The 22,171-nt window shown below is 48.8% G+C and overlaps 2 protein-coding genes across 2 annotated transcripts; one reads left to right on the forward strand and one right to left on the reverse strand.

The window, feature by feature from the left end:
• The first annotated feature begins 639 nt into the window (after positions 1–639).
• Positions 640–12,619, forward strand: LOC134505582 (calcium release-activated calcium channel protein 1). The gene is made up of 2 exons (XM_063315350.1): positions 640–860; positions 6,373–12,619. Exons 1-2 carry the CDS (start codon positions 747–749, stop codon positions 6,937–6,939), a joined length of 681 nt encoding a protein of 226 aa, XP_063171420.1. The 5' UTR covers positions 640–746; the 3' UTR covers positions 6,940–12,619.
• Positions 12,620–13,953: 1,334 nt separating this feature from the next.
• On the reverse strand, positions 13,954–19,485 carry MORN3 (MORN repeat containing 3). Its single transcript, XM_063315522.1, has 5 exons — positions 19,280–19,485; positions 18,951–19,108; positions 18,280–18,439; positions 16,833–17,017; positions 13,954–14,256 (listed from the first exon to the last, which is right to left on the reverse strand). The coding sequence occupies exons 1-5, from the start codon at positions 19,422–19,424 to the stop codon at positions 14,161–14,163; spliced, it is 744 nt and encodes a 247-aa protein (XP_063171592.1). The 5' UTR covers positions 19,425–19,485; the 3' UTR covers positions 13,954–14,160.
• Between the last annotated feature and the right edge of the window lie 2,686 nt (positions 19,486–22,171).

Below are 22,171 nucleotides of genomic sequence, written 5' to 3' on the forward strand. Positions count from 1 at the left end.
AGGAACCCTGCATTAAACCTTTCCTGGTGGACCTCCCGACCTTGCTCCCCACTCATGGGCTGCTGCTGGTGGACCTCCCGACCTTGCTCCCCACTCATGGGCTGCTGAGAGTGCCGCGTGCACGGATTTCTCCCGTGTCAGGCCGCTCAGCGCCTACCCTTGTTAAGCTGTGGCTGGCGGAGACCGCAGCCTGTCGACAAAGCCCAAGCTGGGAAGAGTTGACCCCGTTGGGTGAACCATGATTCCCAGCTTGCAACGTTTGGAGTCCCAGACTGCGTTCGCCGCTTCGCACCGCTGAAACCTTGTAGCCGAGTCTGGCTACTTGCCCCGCGGGGAGACTTAAGGCTGCGTCCGGCGTTTTGCGGAGAGCGGGGGGGGGGGCTCTTCCATTCGGCTAGACTGCAATTCCCAGGATTCCCGGCCAGCCCGGCCGCGGCTGAGCCTCCTGGGGGTCCGCACATCTGGGGACTCCCCGGCTGTCTCCGGCGAGGCGCGGGCAGCGGCCCACCGGGCAGCGGCTCTCCGCGGCGGGGCGCGCCTGGGCCGGGCGGGGGCGCCTTCTGGTGGGCCGTCCGCTTATCCGGCGCTGGCCCGGCCCCGGGGGAGGCGCTCTGGCGCGGGCAGCCGCAGCACAGCGAGGGCGGGCCGGCGGGCGAGGCAGCCGGACCGGCCGGGCGCCCGGAGTGCCAGCCCGCGACCCGGAGGAGAGGGCAGGGCGACGGCCCGGCCGGGCTCCGCTGCGCCCGATGAGCCTCAACGAGCACTCCATGCAGGCGCTGTCCTGGCGGAAGCTCTACCTCAGCCGGGCCAAGCTGAAAGCCTCCAGCCGCACCTCGGCGCTGCTCTCCGGCTTCGCCATGGTGAGTGCGCGCCCGGGGCGGCCTCCGCGCCGGCCTCGGGCACGGAGGGTGGGCCGGGGAGGGAGTGAGAGGCCCCGGCGGCTCTCCGGGCGCCGTTTTGGCGGAACCGCGGCCGCGGAAGGCCCCCCCCCCCCTCCGGGGCGGGTCTGCATCGCCAGCCCCGCTGGGGGCCCGGCCCGGGATCCCGCGTGCCCCTGCGCGCGAGGGCCTTGCTTTGGGTAGAGATGCCCGATGTGCCCGTCGGAGTATGCTAGAAACGGACCCCTGGAGGGTTTACGTAGCGGTGAGTGTGTGTGTGTGTGTGTGTGTTTGTGACGGTGAAGTTGGGACGGGACGGGCACAGAATTAGCTGTGCTGGTCGGTAGGTCTCTCGGCTCTTTTGCACGCGCAGAATGCAGGAGTCTTCGTAGTTTGGGCAAAAGTGTTCCAAGTGGCCTTGAGCAACCCACCCGGAGTCGAGTCATTTCCTGCACCGGCGGGGGTTGAGTTGAGTGCAAAGTTCACCCTGACCCTCTCTCTCTCCCCCTCCTCCCCACAATACACCCTGGAGTACACGTGTGAGTCCTCATTGGCAGGCACTTTTGCTGCATCAAAGGTCCTAGCGTGACAGGCTGCCAGGTTGACCACCACCACACACACACACATCTTTTTTGTTGTTGTTGCATAATGGGTTTTCTGGCTGTTACCACCCACCTGGAAATCTTGGGGATGTGAGAATGTCAACTCCCAGAATTCTCAGTGGCAGGTATGCTTGGCTGGGGGATTCTGGGAGCTACAGTGTACAAGTGCAGAAGGCTCCTCTGGGGTTCTCCATATCTGCCAGGTAAAACCACTGCCTCCCCGCCAACCCATCGCAAATGCTTGAACCCAGAGGTTTACCTGTTTTCTTTTGAAGAGCCATGAGCTATGATTTTCCCACTGCAGGGGTTTTCAAAGTACTTTCTTGCAGATGAAGAACACCCCAAGCGAGTGACTGAGCTGTGGCTCCACGCACTGTACGCATCAACAAATCAGTAATGCAGCATTAGAACCCACAAAAATCAATTCCACAAACCTGGTTTCCAGGGAATAATGGAAGCTGGATTAAAATATAGGTACCGAACTATATTTTAGGGTCTCTCTGCCAAACTTTGCACTTTGTATTCATGGTGAATCGGGCGTTCTCAAAGTGACATAGACTTTGTCTATTGAAATTACTAAAAATTCGGGAAGAGTACGACATGGGCTGCTGTTTTTGGTTTAAGCCAGGTTGAGTTCAAAGGTGTAGCAGCCTAGCCAAAACTGTTCAGCTACTCCATTACTTCTGAAGGAGGATAAGTTCCAGCCTGCCATGAAAAGCACATCCATCTAAGAACAGCCACTGATAGTTTTAAAACGCATCTTCTTTTTCAAGCCCTAAAGAAGCTTGCTGGTGCGCAGCAGTATTTATTTTGTTCCTAGGAAGCTGATTTTCATTGGAAGTTTAGCTCTTAGTTGTCGTGATTCCTGTACTTGAGCTGCAAACCGGATATGATTTCTGAATGAGGCCTTTACCTCTTGGGAGAAAGGGGAAGCCGTAGCTGGGAAAACTTACCTTCCTCTTGATGTAGGACTGTTTTTACTAACAGAGCCCTGACCTCAGAAGATGCTGAGAATAAAACCCATCTCTTCGGCTGGAAAAGCCTTCTTGGCTTAAAGAAGCTATCCATTTCACCATGCTAGGTCAACGGCTGAGTTCATGCGTTGCCCTAAGCTTGGTTTATTTAACCTTGGTCTGTTGAATAAAACACCGTTGAGTGTGCAAGTTTCCCTATGCTGTAACCAAACTATAAGGGCTTAACGTGAGTGTGAACCATATTATAGTGTGAATTGTTTATGTTAGAGGTGCGTTTGAAAGCGTAAGGCAACTGGGAATTCTCAGAGGTAGAATTCCCACGCATCTGATGAGCACAAGCTTGGGAAAGACTGTCCGGTGTGCAACAGTAGATAGCCATGGTCCTCGCTAAAAGGAGTCTGGTTTGCGTCCCCCACTACACCTGTGACAGAAAAGAAGATAGACATGAACAATCGAGAGACAGAAGGCAAGTCCATCAGCAGTTGATTTCATAAATGGCAGCTCATTTCACACAGCAAGAAAGCTGGTCAGGAGCATGTCAGACCATTCAGGGACGCTCTGCCTTTATGACTCGCTATAAACGAGAGTTGGCAATTCTTGGACTTTCTGGATTCACCTTCAGACAAGCATGAAAGATACTTTACTAAGGTCTAAAATCAGGAGGAGTTGGGTTACACCTTTTCAGAAGAATATATTTATGGGCTACTGTAGACTGGTATTTCTCACCCTCAGCAATTTTAACATGGGGAGACTTCAACTCCCAGAATTCCCTAGCCAACATGGGGGAGACTTCAACTCCTAGAATCCCCTAGCTAGCATGGGTGGACCTCAACTCCCAGAAGTCCCTGGCAGCATGCAGGCTGGGGAATTCTGGGAGTTGAAGTCCCCCCATCTTAAAGTTGCTTAGGTTGAGAAACACTGCTGTAGACTATGACAGCTCTTCTGCAAGCCTTCCTGAGGTCTTTGTAGCTCTTATTTTCTTGGTCTTGCCCAGCTGCATGGGGCTTGACCAAACCACAATATGGTTTTATGGGTTTCTCTTACCTGTTATGTGGTGTGCTGTCATTTAGTCAGCAAACACAATTAAACTACAGGGCGTTGGCTTCAGGCGTTCTTTGATAGTATCCTGCTGGGGGTCAGCGGGCTGCGTGGTTCAGCCGGTATGCAAGGACAGCTGGTTAACAGTCTGAAATGTTAAAATGGCTCCAGCGGAACTCTTGAGTTCTACTCGCGGGAGCAAAAAAAGGCCTGCTGTTTCCAAAAAAGCAACCTCAGCTTCCCATTTGGTTCGCTTGCCATCCACATTTTACTGGAAATTATTTGGGGCAGCCTAGCCTCTTTGCAGGAGCGATCAAGCAAAATGAGGAAATGTCAGTTCCTTGTTTACCTTTTAAGTGATATGAGTTGCTTAGGGAGTCACTTTCAAATGGAAATATAATCTTTTGGAAACTCGGGGTAAAACAGGTTGGACTCAGCTGAATAAACAGAGGCAGCCAGCGGGGATTGTTCCTTCGGTTGCTAAGCCTTCCGATCACCAACATTCTGCAGGGGCAGTTTGTGGGGAATAAAACCAAGTAAAATCCCTGACCAGTTTCTCCAAAGTGATTGTTGAAAAATAAAAATATTATTATGCACGGATTGCTGGAGTCAAGCTTTAATCAGTTAAAGCTTGCCGGCTTGGTCGCTCAAGTAAAAACTTGAACTAACTTGATTCAGTAGCCGTCCGTACCCCTGGATTTTCCCCCTAATGGCCAGGTGGTATTTAGCATACCAGTGTGGTGGGGCAGGGGCATTTTTACTCTTTTTTTTTTTAAGATGGAGCAAGTTTTTCCAACTTGGGGGAAACCAATCTCCTTGTATTCTTCTGAAATGTAATTTATTTGTCTTACCTCACTTCCGCTGCAAAACAGATAGAATCCTGGGGAGTGTTTTTTTTATTGGCGGTGGAAGAAAAGGCGGAAGTGTTTTTTAATTGGCAGGGCTAATTTTGGTTTCAGGCAGGTGGTGATTTCCTTCGCGCCGCTTCAGGCCAGATCGGAAGGTGGTTTTCTCAATTTCTGGTGCAGCGCACTGGCTGTTCGATAAATGCGTCACAGCCGATTCTCTTGCTGTTGCTGAGCGAAATGATGCTGGCTGCCGCCCAAGGTTCAATCGATTCTTTTCTTTCCTTTGCCGCCTTTCTTCGCTGGAAGAGTGGGGAGTGGAGTGTGGAATTGTACAATACTAGGAAATGAGTTAGGCATTTGGCCTCTGCTGTTCAGAAGCCTTAACAGAGACAAAAAGTAGCAGATGCAAACAAGCCCTGTTCCATGAGAAAATTCTTTGAGTAAAACTTCTGTTGCTTCTACACCACCTGGGGGGCAGGGGGGGACAAAAATAGACCTTGCTGTACATGAACTTGGGAGGGGGCATCTCCAAGAAGTCTCCCAGCTTTACAGCTGCTTCTGAAGCTGATTGAGAGTTTCCACCTCTTCTGGGTCCCCGTTCAGAATTCAAAAAATTCCCAGGAGGTAAAATTGGTGATGTAGTCAGATTCTGGTGCCTTACGGTCCTCTGATGCTACCTACCCTGTGGGAACCTCGCCTAGTTCTTGGGAAGGTGGAAATTCAAAGCTTGGGGGGTGAAAAGCTCAACCACCCCCCTCCCATTGGTGAAGGGTGAGCTTTTAAACTTTGCTTGGCATTCTCTGGTTCCAGAAAACGTCTGTTTGTTCTTCTTTTGAAAGCCATCTGTTTCCTTCCCCTTTTGACCCATTTTGATGTGTTGATCCAGAAGATGAAAACTTCTTTTTCCTGCCTTTAGTTCTGGATTCTTTGCTTGAGTTCCCCAGTGACGCTCAACCAACCAGTGGTTGGTTGGTTGGTGACTTGACATGTGCAAACCTAGCCATTGCAGTTTGCAAACTGCGGGTGGTTCAATTAACCATGGTTAAACCAAGCTGGGCTTGGTATGAGGTGCAAAATGGGACATGAGCAATTAGTTTTATTGTTCTGAATGCTGCATGGTAGCCAGAGTTGCATAGGCATTTTTTTTTGCTTTCCACATCAAGGAGAGCAGGGTTCCAAAACGGTTAAGGAATTTTCTGCAGAATAAATGCATTTGGGTAAATTTCTTTTTTACCTTTTATCCTCCATGGTGTAAGAGACCAAAGCGAGACCCATGCACAAATACTGGGAAACAACCACTCATCTGAATTTTTTGTAAAGAATTGCGCACATGTTTTGAACTCAGTTTAAAAACTTCTCAAAAAGCTTGATTTCAGGACGAGGGTTTCATGCTGTGACTTTTTCTGGAGTTTACAAAAATCACAGTAATTACTCAGCCTTAACCATAAGTACGCAATGTAAATGGACCGAGAGATGCAAATTTCAAAATCTGCCTTTTGATATGCTGTGTTTAACGGCCCAGCATCCTGTCTGAACCCAGTTCTTAGCATCCTAATACTCCGTTTCTACCAGCTGCTCTCCAGATGTTTCTGTGGGTTCACCAGCAAAACACAAAGCATGAGCTTTCCCCCTATTTGTTGCCCTCTGCGTGGGTGCGGCTGGGGTGCTTCTGAACAAGGAGGTCCCCTTTAGCTATGAGGCTGAGGGCCCACAGAAGCTGGATGGTGATGTTCTCCTGAAATACCAACACTGGATAACAAAAACAAATGAACAAGTCCAGATAATACCTTCTGAGGGACACTTTCAGGGCAGGAACGTTCCAAGTAAGGCCTTGCTAAAAGGAAGCCCATGAGGTGCCTTACTCTGACCTTAGGGCCTGCTTGAAGGGCTTTCAGATTGGAGGCCAACTGATGTCAACTGCAGTAGAGTTCCATGAGCAAAGGGGACACTACCAGTAAGGCCCCATCTTTCATGCCCATCAGCCCCAAGAGCTATTTGAGAACCTTTCTTTTCATTGTCTACTCCATTCCAGGTGGCCATGGTGGAAGTCCAGCTAGATGCCGAACATGACTACCCACCAGGCCTCTTGATAGCCTTCAGTGCCTGCACGACGGTGCTGGTGGCGGTCCACCTCTTTGCCCTGATGATCAGCACCTGCATCCTGCCCAACATCGAGGCCGTCAGCAATGTCCACAACCTCAACTCAGTCAAGGAGTCGCCCCACGAGCGCATGCACCGCCACATTGAGCTGGCCTGGGCCTTCTCCACCGTCATTGGGACTCTGCTGTTCTTGGCTGAGGTAGTGCTCCTCTGCTGGGTGAAATTCCACCCACTGAAGAAGAAAACGGGTGCCGATAGGCAGGCGGGCAACACCACCATCACCGCCGGTGAGGCTGCGGCCATCACCTCCACCACCATCATGGTCCCCTTCGGACTGGTCTTCATCATCTTCGCTGTCCACTTCTATCGCTCGCTGGTGACTCACAAGACGGATCGTCAGTTTCAAGAGCTGAGCGAGCTGGCCGAGTTTGCCCGCTTGCAGGACCAGCTGGACCACAGAGGGGACTCCCTACCATCTCCCGGTGGCCATTTTGCCTAGAAAGATGCCCATCAGGTTGGCAGGGGAAGATCAAGCATGGAGGAGCCAGCTACATCCTCCTGACCCTTCCTGGCCCAAATTTGGCTGCGCTGCAGTCTCTGCGTGGGGAGAGAGACGACGGTAGTTGAACTGGACCGTGACTTATTAGGGCTTTAAAAAAATAATAATAAATCAATAAAAGGCAAAGAATTGTTCTGGTTACATTATGGAACACTTAACACCTGGGATTCCTGCCCATCGCCCACGTTTCTCGCGGCCCTGCCTCCCCTTGTCGTCAGCCGGGTTTCTTTTCTTTGAAATGGCGATTCATCATCGGAGGAAATGGAAAAATCTACAGCGTCAGGCGGTGGGTGGGTGAGGAAATTAGAGGCTTGGAGGGAACTATTATTCCTTTGACTCTTTTGTGTCAATTAACTGGTGTTGGCTGGAGTCATGCGCAGCCTGAATGCAGAAGTTCTTGAGAACATCCAGGGACTAACGGCGAAGTTTGACTTTGCTCACCGGCCAAACTGGAAGCAAAGCAGGCAGCAGAGAGAGAGAGAGAGAGAGAGAGAGAGACATCCCAACCACAGGGCAGCCCTTAACCAGCTTCTAAGAAGTGGCTCTTCGTTTTTAAAAGGAAAACAAAACCTCTCGTTCCTAGTCCTCATAGAGGCAGAGATAGGCTTAAAAAGGCACGTCTGCCAAGCCTGTTAGGAATTTTACAAGCTTGTGGGGAATGAGTGTGCAATCAGGCTGGGGTTGTGTGTGGCGGTGAGCTTTTTCATACGCTTTAATTTTTCCCACCACTGACAGAATTGAGAAAAATCAGCCTGTATTTCCCAGGGCTTAATCAGAATCCAGGTTCTGTTATTGCAAAATGTGGGGCATCTCTCGCCATTCTTCCACCCTTCCTTTTAAGGACAGAAGGAACAATAACCCTGGATATACCTAACAGGCCATTTCTCTCCAGGGGTGAAGTCTTAATCACCACATTTCCCCAAACCGGTGCAGTTGTCCCGGCTGGAGATCAAGCAAGTTGTAAGCCAACATACCTGGAGGGAACCAGGCTGAGAAACACGCTGGCCTTTGGGTAAAGCCCACGAAACTCCATCTGCGTGCATAGGTGCCCGTGTATGTAAGTAAAGCATCATCCCCAGGCATAAGTTATTTATTCCTGCCTTACAGAATTCTGTTCAAAAGAGTTTTCTGGATTTCTGCATCTCTTTCCCCTGGATGATGGTGGTGATGGTGATGATTTTATTTTAAATGCTTTTTCTATTGCTGTCTTACAGTGGCAGCCCAAAGTCCATCAAGTCTGCAGATCTCTGCCTTGCCAAAGGAAAAAGGTTTCAAACTGGTTTCCTTGGCTTCCGCCAGAGTTTATCCCTGTCCTAGGCGAGTGGAATTTGGGGGGATCCTGGAAGACTTGGCTGGAGATGACCCTTCATCTGTCTCTACACTGCTCTTCATATTTTAACAAACACATCCTTCTGTCCTCTGGTTATGTCAATGCCACCCCCCGACCGCCCCTGGTAGAACTGCAAATGTACAGCATTTGATGTACATGCTTTGATCAAAGGGTGTCCTTGGGGAGGTCAAAAAAGTCAATATGGTGGCCACAACGCTGCAATCAAAGCTGGAATTTGGATTGCAGTGTCTGGCCAATGTCTTGACTTTTTTGACCACCCCCCATGTGATCTGTCCTTTCAACCCTTTACCTGTTTGTATCATGTCCTCTGGACCTGAGAGGCTACCAACAGCAGGGGTGTTGTTTATCTGAAGGAACCAACTTGACTGGTCCCTGTCTCCAAAGGTTTTGGAAGATAAAACCAGCAAGAGGCAAAGGGAATGGGAATGTCTGTGGTGACCCAATGTAGGCCATTATTTCGATGGCAGATACGTTGGCTGAGCCCCAGGAAGGTAGAGGGAGGTGACCTGCCCGCACTTTCTTATGCATTGATTACAGTTCCATCAGCTGATAGTAAGGACAAGGGGTCTGTAATCCAAAATCTCTGTAGAGCATCCATTGCCTCTTTCTGCTGTCAAGTGTGGCTTGGTGTTCTCCACAGACGTTCTGGAGATGTTTGAGGACTCAGCTGTGCTGGCTAGGACTTCTGGGAGTTGTGGCCCCAAACATCTGGAGGGCAGACAGTTGGGGATGATCCAGGGCACCTTTTGGTGGAGTGAGCGAATTGCCCTCCCCACGGATGTGCAGGATGGGTCACGTGCCGATTTCTGCCTAACCCAAATCATCATTTGCTCACTGTGCCTCCTGATGATTTAGGGGCAGAAGTTCCTCCTCAGTCTAGTGCTGCATTGATAGAGTTTGCACTGTTGAAATTACTACTGGAATATCTCAGCTTCGTTTTACCACTGGCTTTTCTTTTTTTAGCCTGGGATACTTGAAATAGTAGAGATCTTGGATGGTGAGGGAGTACTGTTCTCTCTCCAATTAGAAAAAACGGGGATGGATGACCGTTGGGTTTCCTGGAGAAGCGTTTGGCCTTCTCCTCTCTTTAAAATAAAGATGGAGTTCCCCCTGCTTAGCTCGTCTCTCGCCCTTGCCCCCAACCTGCTTAAAAGCCAGAGGCCGAGGGGAGACGTGGAATTTCGTACCAGAAATTAAAGAAGCCAAACGCTTTTCCTGTTCAACCGAATGCAGGGCCAAAACAGCTGCTTTGAAAGAGTGCACAAGCTGCTTCCATCCTGCAGCCATCTGGTGTGGTTAGATACTTCCTTCCTGAGAAAATAAAGAAAACAGGTTGCAGAGCGGGGGAGATTCTGCACAGGTGACACGTGGGGCAGGGAGTCCAGAAATGGTGGGAAACGCGACCTGGGAAGCTGCTAAGTGCTGGTGCAGAGCAGGGCTGTCAACCACAAGTTTGCCCATTACTTTGAGCTCTGCCAGCTGCTGGCCCCGAATTATTGTTTTTAAGGCCATGGAGGAAGTCACTAAGCCTCTTCCATATCTCACCATAGGAGCTCAGTTCAATTTAAAGTTTTTGCGGCCATGCTCTCTGTTTGAAGTGGGGACCACTGATGCTCTGCTCAAGGCCCAGAGTGGTGTCTTCTCTGGAAATGGGGTGCACCTCTGCTTGGAAGAATCAGAGCCTGCTGTTTTGGTACGCTGGGGCTTAGCCTACCCTCTCCCCAGACAGAAAAGACCACTGCGTTCATTAGACTTTTTGGCAGCTTCATACAGGACTTCCTATCGCCATGTTTCTGGCCCACCCACTTTATCTTCTTTTCCCAATCAGGAAGATTTTGGCTAAGATTTCTGAGTCTGGATGTCTGACGCTGGAGGGTCCGAGAGGCTACAAAATGTTTCAAACTCAGGTGTTCCTCAACCATTCAGGGGGCTCCAGAAGAGAGTATTTTTAATTGCTTGCATTAACAGACTGACTCGTAGACAAGGGGGGAAAAGCTGGTTTTTCTGCTTTCGAAACAGCCATGGGTTTAAATAATAGCTTTTCTTTAAAAAAAAAAAAAGTGTGGGTATACATTTATCAATAAGAATAAATTAGATACAAGTATTGACATTTGTTTGCATTTTTTTTAAATTTGTAGGAGTGGGGCTTGGCTCCTTAAATGTAATCTTTTCTGTGTTTGCTTGAAGATATATATTTTAAGAGCACTAATTTTTGGACCGTAAGTCGTAGCATCCAATGCAGGGATGGCTTTTCCATTCTGGAAGTGTTGATCAAGGGGAGAGTTGAAATGGGCTTCGAGTTCTGTGTTTTTTGCTCCATTTTTCATTCTGATGACTTCTGGTGTCCAAACATGGTAGATTTCAGAGTTTTTCCTCCAAGCAGAGACTCCTTACGATTGCCTCTCGAGGTCTGGAATGTGGGAAGTGTTTGAATTGGAGAGCTACGCCTGGGTGTGCTGAAATATGAAAACACATTTGTACTCCTGTGTGTGTGTGTGTGTGTGCTTAATCCAGCAATTGTGTTCTTTGAAGTCATTGTTGCCTTTGTATAATACTTTGGTCCACCTCTCCTTATATGTGCAGCCCTCAGAAATTTAAAAAAACAAACTTTAAACTTCCCAATTCGACAAACTTTAAAAAAATCAAATCTTTAATCAACATTGTGGCTGTAAAATATTAAAATCTTGTGAGCCAGGATTAGAAAAAGATATGGGAAGATATCCTCAAAATTTATATACTTGGCAAACATGTCAAATTGCTGGTAATATTTAGGGGGCGTAGAACTGCCTAGGTGGGGCGGGGGGGACATTGGCTTTGCATGCAGCAAACCCCAGCTTTGACATTCAGACTCTCCAGCTAAGAAGGAAAGTCTCCCTCAAGCTGAACCTGACCCTTGGGACTCCATGGACACCTACATAGTTTCTGGGCAATCATGCGGAAAAAAGTTTCTTCCAAGTGGTTTTTTGAATTCCCTCCCTGTCTCTTTAAGATTTCCTGATGGTTTCCCATCCAGTGATGAATCAGGCTCAACCCTGCTTGGCTCTGCAGGCCAAACGGGGTGGGTCTGCTGCTACCACTTGTTTGGTTAGAAGAAAACAACCTTGTCTGAAATCGTGGCAGGCCACCGCTGATGTGGACTCACCTTCCCCATCCAGACATGAAGGGTGGTAGTGACCCACTATGCTTGCTAGAAGGAACTGGAGAGTACACATCTGGGGGTGCCAGGTTGAGGAAAACGGAACAGTGCGGTCCTAATGCAGCCCAGGCTCGGCTACAGGCCTGGTGGGCAACCTACAATGCCAGAATCACACCTTGTTGAACTACAATTTCTCTGTTGCCCCAGAGGGCAGGTCTAGAACCAAGGATGGGGGCTGAGGATAGATGTCAGGAGGAACTTCCTGCCTGTACAAGCTGTCAGCCAGTGGAACAGACTGCCACATGAAGTGGTGGGTTCCCTTCAAACAGAACATCTGTCAGAAATGCTGTAATGGATCCTGCACAGACTAGGAGGTTGGACCAGATCAGGGTTCCTCAACCTTGGCAGCTCTAAGCGGTGCGGACTTCAACTCCCAGAATTCCCCAGCTGGCTGAGGAATTCTGGGAGTTGAAGTCCACACCGCTTAGAGCTGCCAAGGTTGAGAAATCCTGGACTAGATGACTTCTCTGGCCCCTTCCAACTCTGTGTGGCTCTATTACTATTTTTTTTATTGTTGGCAGTCTTTGGAACGACGCTGCTGAAATTTGACAGCCCGGTTGCTAAAAAATGGGACGGCCAACACAAAAAATCTTCGGAAAAACCTAAACTCGCCGACCGGATGGAAAATCCCAGCTCTGCAACCCGGCTACATTTTGTACCATCATCCTGACCGCTGCAGAGCCCCATCCAAAAAACTGCCCACCCCTTTTCCTAAACAATTTCCAAAACACTTTTTCTCCCCCATTTCTTGACAGTTGCTCTCCAAAGGCAGACGTTTCCTCACATCCTTTAAGCGAAACTTATTTTTTGTCTCTTTGCAAAAGTGGGGGTTTTCTCAATCAGTTCTTCCGCCCCCCCCCCCCCATCACACAAACCATATTCTGCTGCATTTTGTGATAACTAACAATGTCTGTAAATAAAAGACGTGATTCTGCCCCACGCATCGTTTGACTGGGGGCTGCAGGGGCATTTATTTCTTTAATCGCATTTCTTTGAAGAACGTGTGCCTGCTCAGTAATTGCCAAGATGACTAGAAATGAAAGTAGAAAATTAAAAATTATTTTTCCAGTTTACTTTGTTGTGTGTTCTGCCTGTAGAGAAGCTTTTTTGCTGCTTTCTGGGAAGAGCATTGGGGTTTTCCTTTCTGACTGCTGATTCTGAACAACTGGCTCATCAAAACAGAAGCAAAATATTTATCATCGCTCTGGGGGGTTCCTTACAGGTTTCACTCAGGCAGAACTTCAAACCCTGGCTTTTGATCTTGGTTTTTTGGCACAGAAAACTACACAGACTGTAGTTTTCTAATATTGATAAACTTTGGGTTGGTTGACCTAAAAAAAATAAAATACAAGTCCAACGTTTCTTGAAGGTTTCTGAAATCCTGGCTTGGAAAGTATGTTAAGTCTAAGCAACAGTCGTTTTCCATTTGTAAAAAAGAAACGGTGATTTTTTTTTTGTTTAAAAAAAAATTCCTGGCTAATCATAAAATTAACCCTCCATTTTTAACCCAGATTTGTTGATGATAATGACCTTATGCCAAACCAAAATGAACAACCTGGCTTAACACGGTATGTGAACCAGCTCCCCCATCCATAATCCCCTTCTCTTCCTTTCCCTTTGGCATAAGAAAACCTGAATTGGCTCACTTGCAGAAAGCTTTTCAACTCAAGCTGTGGGCTACGGAGTTTTTAGCCCCAAAGATGGAACGGGGGAAAGAGGGAATGAGGAATCAAAGCATCATTGCTTTGGGAAGGAGAAACTTCTTAAAGAAAATGCAGTTTAGTTTTACGAGCAGTGTTTTTCCACCTTGGCAACATTAAGGTGTGTGGATTTCAACTCCCAGAATTCTCCAGCCAGCTTGAAGTCCACACACCTTAAAGTTGCCAAGGTGGAAAAACACTGTCCAGGAGCAAATGGTAAATTCTCTCTCACACTTTGAAATCTTCCTTCTTGTTAGATGCCAACCCCAAAGGCTGCACAACGCTGGGACTTTCTTCTCACTTTCAGCCCAGTCCAGTGCGCCTCCTTTGGACTGATCTATTTTTAAAAGGCTCCCTCACCCAACAGTCTTAACCCCAATTTGGGAACGCCAAAAGCCAGACTGGTTGGAATCCCAGGAGCTCTGAAGGTGGGGGAAAGGCTGTGCGGACTTTCTTCCAATGGACCAAGACAATTTTCCTGACTTTGGATCTGCTTTTTGCACTAAGGGGCAGCTCATCTGCATCTCAGCCTTCCCCTGAGATGGCGCGTGCAACTTTCCCAAACTTCTTAGGAAGTGTAGAACCAGTGGGAAGAGTTTTAGAATCCCGGATCTGAGTCAATCCGCCTGGGTTAGCATCTATCGGGAGCACACCACAGACTCCTTTTCAATTACTCCGTTTCTGTCGTCATCGATCCATGGCTCTCGAGGTTCAATCATACGAGAATCCCTGATTTGTCCCTCATCCCTATGTCCATTTCAGCTGCTAAAGTACCCTGCTGAAGGAAGGAACAAGGAACAGGCCAGAAGGCTCGGCCAGGTTACTCAATATATTCCTGGGAAGGGCATCCACCAGGGAGGCCCTTCTGTTAAAAAGCAGCCTTGACCGGTGAAGCATCTGCAGAGTTACAGCCATCATCTTTCCTTCTGAGGCTGAGAACTGAATTCTTCGGCATTCTCTAACATCAGAACAGCTTCTTCTATGACACCTTCTGGATCTGCCAGTTCAATCTGGAAGAAAAGCAGAATAGCACTTAGTGGCCCAGCCTGTGGCTGGCAAGCCACTGTATATAAACCGGGAACAAACTCCACACTCCCTCGCAAGGATGACGTTACCTAGTTGGGTCACGAAACGTCCGCAAGCCACCCACCAAGCTCAGAGAGCACCAAGGGCTCCACAGGTCAACCCTGAGCTACCGAGGGTTTCTGCTCTATCCAATGATGTACTAGGTATGTCCTTCGAGGGCTCAAAAGCCCCTCTTAAGCTTCCAGGCCTCTCCCGTTTCAAATAATAATCAGGATGCAATGCTTAGTCTTTAGCTTATTTCAACACCCCCTCCCCAATATTTGATTGAAATTTTCAATTTGACGCATTCTGTAATCACAGATTCTATAACATCATCATTGATCACATTCTATAAATAGGTATTTTTATAAAGAGGAAGGAAATAGGAGTCCCTCTCCCCTTTTAATCCATTTTAGTATTAATATGTTTAATTGGGGGGGATTTTTTTAAAATGTTGCTGGCCGCCTTCAGTAGAAAGCGGGGACATACATGAAATAATCTTCATGAGAGTGTTGGGTCGGGGATCACACCATTCTAGACAAATTGGAAAGGAAGGATGCCGAACAGAGAACTAAGAACGCATTGAACCAGTTGAAAATGGGAAGAGGGCTATTTATTTTTGAAATAGTATCTGCGCTGTAAGCCTGAGAGGATGCTAAGATCTTTCCAAAAACAGGGATGTTGGATGCTGGGCTGGACGGGACTTATCCTGAGATTTCTAAGTGGCCTCCATTTATTTTTACAGGAGGCAAAGCCCTCCTACCCCACTTTTTCTCTATGCTCACGTGGGGTCCCACCAGCATGATAAGTTTGTGACGGATGAGTTTCGGTACCTCGGCAGCATCCGCCACATCAAACTTTCCTCCTCCCCTGTTCTCATTGTGGTACATACACAAAATATCACAGGTGCCGCCAGTTTCCAGCACACTTGATTCTGACTGGAAACCCAGCACGGGGCGAATAGGATCAAGATAATCTCAGATTCATACATTGGTGAACGCCCACAGAGAAGAGCCAGAGAGGGCTATTGATGCCGTAAACAAGCCCATGTAAGGCAAATATTTATCCTTCCAGCTGGTCTTGATTGTTCCTCCACAATTAAGCCCGGGCCTCTCTTCCATCTCCCCCACCACAGTGACCCCTTAAATTTTATTCTTCATGCAACATCCCAGGCTCTGCTTGAGGACCAGCTTGACTGAAAATCCGGGAAAGGCTGGGACATCACGTTATCTGCAGAAACTAAAGGAAAAAAAGAGCAAGGAGGGGGAATGCTGAACCCGGCACTCCTTGGAGCAGCATTTGGGCCAGATTCTTCTGGGTGCAGTTCCTGCACTTGAACAAGCTTCAGGATAGTGCAGCGTCGAGGCTGGAATATTAGCATGGCCTTTATGGCAGGTGTGTCGAAAGAGAGTTGTCCTTAGCAAAATGTTGGGGTTGCTTTGAATAAATCCTGAGAATAAGCCCGATTAAGTTTCTGGTGGAGAGACTTTCCCCCCAGCTGTACAGAGCAGCCCTGCCCTCTGGGGCCTATCTACAGAAGATAAGACGTTGCCATGGATTTTCTTTGGTGCATAATTGTTCAGAGGTTTCCTTCCTGGGTGGACTCACTGCAGTTCCCTCCTTTCACCACAGCATGGCAGTGGTGCCACACAGAAGCATGGGCGGCTGTCTTGGTGGGAGATGGACGATGGGTCTGGTGTGTTCAGTGATTGCCCGCAGCAGGCAGTGTCCTCTTGTTTCATGTCCGCTTGGCCTGTTGGCTGGAAGTTATGATTCAAGACATCTGGGGAGCACCAGGGAGGGGGAGAATGGTTTACCCCAATTGCCATGTATTTGAGGCAGAATTTTTCTGAACCTCCCGGAGAATGAACTTGAAATTTTGCACAGTCTAAAAATCTACACCTTTAAGCTTTCAAGATCCACTGGATGCTCATCTGGTTAGGGTGTTCTAACCAATAATTTATTATGGTTGCCGCACAGCCAGATGTTTAGACTGGAATTGGCATTTTTGTCCACCTATCAAGTCCTTCCCAAGGACCTGGGATAGGCAGATGTTGTTTAATAATATTAAAGGTATTGTTGCAAGTCAGCTGTTCCAAGTAAAGCGGCCTTTTGCAATTGACTGATGGTGATTTTGTCAGTGCTGATAGTGTTCAGGGGGTGCTCCAGATGTTTTGGAATTGCACCTAAGGCACTTATTATTCATAAAATATTATTTGATAGCTATCGGGATGGCATGCAAACTTCCTTAAAACATTGGACACATAAACAATAAAACGCATTAATAAGTAACGCGGGAAAGACGAACACCACTCTTCCAGCTTCGTGCTCCTAAGCAACACCACGACTTGCCTCTCAGAGCTGAAAGGACAAGGCAGGACCGAGGGACTGTCCCTTCAAAAGAGAGCCATTGGGCTTGGTGCAAATTTGCCCCTTCCTTCTCCAACAGGCCCTGGGATTAAGAGCGAAAGTCATAGGAAGGAGCACCTCTAAGTCTGGGCTCACGCAGGCTGTGCCTTACCTTGGGGATTGGATACTGGGTGGGGGCTGGGGCCTCGCCATGGCCAAAATCAGTCATGGTGCCACACTTTGGTATGTCTGCCACCCAGAACCCTTCGTAGAGCTGGCCTGTGTCCAGGTAGATGAACTTCCCCGGGCCATGCTTCTTCCCATCTTTCCATGAACCTTCGTAGCGGTTTTCGTTTTCTGCAATTGAGAGAGAGGTAGCGATGTTTTCGCTTTAAAGGAGGGGAGAGAAAAACGCTGGTTTGCCATTGCAAAACACACATACCCCGGGTGGGCAGATTCAGCTTCTGTGGGTCAGGAGACCAAAGCAACGGGAGGTGGGTCGGGGATGGAACCGGGAGGCACCGGAAAGTCTCATTCAAATCCCCAAAACTTACTTTCGAAGGCAAAACACACAGCCATGGTTGAGATTCCCCCCCTTTTTAAAAACCATCATCATCATCATCTGCTCCCTTTCAGCTTTGTTGCAGAGGATCTCATAATCCTGAGATAAAGTTGTTTAAAAACCCAAAAGACAATGCAGACTGTGTTCAGAAGAACAATATATTAATGAGCTGCCATGGGGGGGAAGAAAAACAGATTTGCCCAGATTTTGGTGGAGGCGAATATTTTTTTATTGCAGGAAAACCAGGTTGCGGGGCAGTTTGGGATGCTGTGTCTGCCTGTCTCCAGTCCTTCTGCAACAGAGTGAAGTGAGCCAAATCTTCATTAATGGTGAGGGTCAGGTTGCAAGCACGTAGCCAACATGGTCTTTGACAGCCCTTTCGTCATGATCCTAAACAGAAGACACCCCTGGCCCCATGACTCGCGCCATTTGCAGCCTGGAGTACATTGCCAACTGCAGAGGCTGATAAAATTAAACTTGCCAGCAAGCCGGACTCATCATCATCAGGGACTAATTTTAGCCTTAAGAAACATCCAGCTGAGAGGATAGAGACACTCCGTTTAGGAATGCCTTTGCAAAACAATTATTTTATCTGTGGAGGGGGAGGTTTAAACTCTTGGGATTTGGCAAAAGTTTCCTGCCCAGAATTTCATGAAACTTGGCCAAAGACCTCTTCCTTTAGAAGTTAAACTCTAGTTCCTAGAGAGGTGCCAACGGTCTGGATCTCATCAAAGCTGAGTGGTAGATGGGATTAACCCCCCTTTTCCTACCCAGTTAAGCATCAGATATGCTATTCCCGTTCTTAAAATGTAAACCAGTATTTGAAAATGGGACTTCAGTCCTCTGCTTGTTCCAAAGCAGCAGTACCCATGTTCTTCTGGCCATCTCTTTTCTTCACCCCAACCCCATGAAGTAGGCCATGCTGAGAAGGAGGGATGGGTTCACGGCTACCAAGTGAGTTTTGGAATCCACCTATCCAATCTTTTCGAGAGTTGAACCCCGGCCATCAGAGAACGATCTTGTGGCCACCATCAACCCAACTGAGATGGAGACTTACTCCAGCGAAACATCCCTTGTCCGCCGGGCTTGTCTTCGGACCACTGGCCTTCGTAGATGGACCCGTCTTTGTAGTACATCCGTCCCCAGCCGTTCCGCTTCCCCCAGGCCCATTCGCCCTCATAATACTCTCCGTCGGAGTAGAACTTAACTCCATAGCCCTGAAATTGTAAAAGAAGCTGGATGAGAGGAATGACCTTGGCCAACTTTCTTTGGGTGTGAAATGATGGGGATTCTCCAAAGGGCATTGTTGCCTTGGTTAAATCTGGCTCACGAAGGGGCCACGCTCTCCCAGTTCCTCAGTTCAAACTCTTAACACTCCCTGGGCTCTGGGCAAAATGTCTACACCTTTCAAATAACAAAAATTAGAGCGCTGATGCCCCTCCAGAAATCAGCAAGAGAATGCTAGAAACGAGGACAGTTTGAGTTCTTGTGAGTCCCACCCATACATTTCCTAGAGCAGTTTCTCAACCTTAGCCACTTTAAGACAGGTGGACTTCAACTCCCAGAATACCCCAGCCAGCGTGGGGAATTCTGGGAGTTGAAGTCTACCCATCTTCAAGTGGCCAAGGTTGAGAAACACTGCTCTAAACTGTCTGTGGCAGTTCAGTGACATGGCTCGCCTCTCCTGTCACGTGTCGCCGAAAGCAAATTAAAAAGCTAATAACTTACCCACATTTTGTCATTTTTCCACCAGCCGGAATACACTTTCTTATAATCCTTTGTCACGGGATCCAGCATACTGTAAGTGCCGAAGCCATCCCTTTTTCCGAATTTCCAGTCTCCGCTGTAGATCGCTCCGCTCTTTTTCCATATCTGCGTTCCTTTGCCTGGTGAGGTTCAAAAGGCGGCGGGTAAGTTCAGTTAGCCTCTGAAGAGCCCGCCAGATGTTGTGCTGGGCGTGCCAGATGTTCAAAGGAGCCCCGTGCGAGCCGAAGGCCCCCTTCCAGGACAGTGAACGTCCGGCGGTCTGGCCCTGCTCCCCTGCCTTGCCCTTTTACCGTGTTTGATGTTGTCCAGCCACTCCCCAATGTACCGATCTCCGTTTACCGCGTAGACGGTGTGCCTCAGCCCACACTTCTGCGCCTTCCTATCCCATTCATACCAAAGTGGGTCAACTCTTCGGGGGTATTTTACAATGGGCATCTCGTCTGGAGGAGAGAAACAAGAAGAGACGCAGAAGCATCGCCTGACGCTCTGAGCAGGCTTGTGTGGCCGTGGATTGGGGCCGACGATCGCTGATTTGAGGGCTCGGCACCGCATAAAGGAGTCAGGATGGGAAAGGACGTTCAAGCAGCATAAAAGCCATCCCAGCCCTAATTTGGAAACCTGTGCTGTTTACAGAAAGGAACCAATTAAAAAGTCGGAACGCCGTAAGGAACAAACTGCACGACGTACCGTGGAACGGGTTCTCGTATGGAACAGCTGGTTCCACAGTTCTCCAATCAGAAGCTGTAGGCTCAGGGGAACTAGACTGCCTATGAACATGTGCAGAGTTCTTTTAAACTCCCTGGAGTGGGAGGAGATGGGCGGTGACAAATTTGATTAAATAAATAAATAAATAAATAACCTGTGGGCAGCCACCACCCTGTCTGTGGGAAAGGGCAGCCTAGGTAATACTCACCTAGCCACTGGCCTGTGGTGGGATTTGGCCCACGCAATTTTCTGCGATGTTTCAATGATCCAACATGCTCGTCTTTGTTTAGCCGTGGGTGCTGAAAGAAGCCACCCTGGGCTGGTTGGGCACCATGCCCCCCTCACAAGCCCTGATTCATAAGCCACGATGCCTAGGTGTGTGCCAACCCGCTGAGCCCAACCAGATCATGCCAGCCCTGTTACAACTCGGCACCGTCGGTGAACCTGGTTTGGGATCAGCCCAGACCCCCAACTCCAGGGCAGCATCTCCCAGTTCTCAGTCCCCAAATCGAGTTACCTGGCCAGGCCCGTGTTTCTGGTCTTACACCTGTGGGCGGAGGTCAGTATTGGGGATGTTCCTCCAGCTTCTCCCCCGGCTTCACCACCATCCCCGAGGCAGCCCTGCTGGCATGTTCCTTCAGTGGAGCAGGGCCCGAGTGGTCCCGGCCTGCTCCGAGGTCACGGTGACATCAAGAGCCTCCCCTTATTATGCGGCACTGATCGTCCAGGAGATCACCGGCCAGCCTTGGCCTCTCCAGTTCCAGCCCACCTGGGTTGCTGCTGCAGATGCAGCCCATGCGGCAGCCCCAGGACACTCGCCTTCACCTTCAGAACCTCAGGGCCCCAAGCCGCCCCTGCCCTGTCCATCTTGCCAGCATCCAGAGGTGCCCTAGATGGAGCAAAGAGGATCATCCAATCCTCAGGAATGTTGCAGCCCGGAGAGGGTAACCCTGGTTCAGCGCTTACAAATCTTACCCCTGAGACTTAAGGCTTAGTCCTACCATAGAAGGGGATCCGGGGTAGTCTAGGGGAGCCAAAAATCAGAAAAGGTCTCGCAGCATTTCTTCAGACTACCAAATTGTCTCAAGAGGCGTAAGTGAACACTTGCTAGTCTCCAAAACATGCTAACAGGCTCCTTCTGATGTTTATAATACTGGAACGAAGATCGCAGGCAGCCTCTCTCTTCCCCTCTTTCATAGTTTATGACCCCCGTTGGCCATTATTCAGGCCTGGTGTCTGGAGTTGTTTCTCTTTCCTCTTCCCTCCCCATCGCTTTTTCCTTGTATGCCATGCCCTTTCTGTTGGAAGTCCAAAGGAAGGGACTTGTATCCCTCTGGAAACTTTTTGGGATGAAAAGCAAGATGAAAAGGCTGCAGATAAATAGACAAATAAAACGTAGGAATAGAGACCGACCTTGTATCTGCCATTGTAAGTTCAGGTGGCTCCAGTCTTGGGCAGTGAGTGGGTCTGCCCCAGTGGAACTGCAGGGCCAATGCTGTGTGGTCATTTATGCTCAACCCAGGCACCAAAGCTTGTGTGGCAACTAAAGTGGCCATGGCAACACGGCAGGCACACTGCTGCTACAGCAGATCCACAACGGACTTTGAGTGTGTCCTGCCCCCCAGAGGTCTTTCTGATGAATGGAAGCCAATCCCATCCACCAAATCGCTCCTTGGGTGCCCAGGAGACCCATTTTCTAACCCAGAAGGGGATGTAAACAGGGAGGTATCAACTTCTCCAGCGGCATCTTAAATTTTGCTTTGACTCACACCAGACAGCAACCAGCCGTTTCGTCCCCTTTCTCTGATCCCTGTTGATTTGTGTGTGAAAGTGGTGCTGCCTCTTTGCAGAAACACACTTGCTGGGAAGATCTGTTTCCTCTCTCATTGTTTAAACTGGTTAAGAAGGCTGAGGGACTTGCTCTGGATTTTGCCCAGCTTGCCAAGGAAATCAGATGACTCTTCCCCAGCCACCTTTTCTCACGCTCCATCTTCGCAAACTCCGTAATGACGTTTTCCTATTGGCAGATGCATTTAAAAAAAAAATCTAGCCCGAGTGGTTTGTTTTTTTTAAACTGCAGGTTTTCAGCCAAGGTCCTGGGACATTCTCTGCCCTTCCTGTAATCTGCAGATGCCCTGAGGATCTCTCACAAATACGGATGTTGATACTGATTGTTTCAGGCAATGAGATTCTTTGGTAGAGCAACTTAAGGGACGCGAGGACTATCTGCAGCCTCTTCACACAGCAAATGCACCCCGGAGACAAAAGGATATATCTTATCCTGTTAGTTATGCTGTGAGCCACCCAGAGTCTTCCTTCCCGAGTCAGGCGTTGCTTAAGTAAATTAATCTGCTCCTGTTCGTTGGGGTGTGTGGATGCAGATGTAGGCCCCACCCAGGAAGGCCAGAAGGGCAGGATGCTGTGTGTTTTAATGTCACAACTTCCCAAGGGCCATGGGAGGCCCAGCCTTGCCATGC

Source organism: Candoia aspera, chromosome 15 (genome assembly GCF_035149785.1).
Source record: "Candoia aspera isolate rCanAsp1 chromosome 15, rCanAsp1.hap2, whole genome shotgun sequence".
Taxonomy (NCBI): domain Eukaryota; kingdom Metazoa; phylum Chordata; class Lepidosauria; order Squamata; family Boidae; genus Candoia; species Candoia aspera.

Excerpts from the sequence above, each read along its gene's own strand:
- LOC134505582 (XM_063315350.1), top strand. The coding sequence starts at position 747 with ATGAGCCTCAACGAGCACTCCATGCAGGCGCTGTCCTGGCGGAAGCTC. Across the intron at positions 861-6,372 it reads TGCTCTCCGGCTTCGCCATG|GTGGCCATGGTGGAAGTCCA; the intron begins GTGAGTGCGCGC and ends ACTCCATTCCAG.
- MORN3 (XM_063315522.1), bottom strand. The coding sequence starts at position 19,424 with ATGCCCATTGTAAAATACCCCCGAAGAGTTGACCCACTTTGGTATGAA. Across the intron at positions 18,440-18,950 it reads GGAAAAATGACAAAATGTGG|GGCTATGGAGTTAAGTTCTA; the intron begins GTAAGTTATTAG and ends TTACAATTTCAG. Across the intron at positions 17,018-18,279 it reads ACAAGGGATGTTTCGCTGGA|AAAACGAAAACCGCTACGAA; the intron begins GTAAGTCTCCAT and ends TCTCAATTGCAG.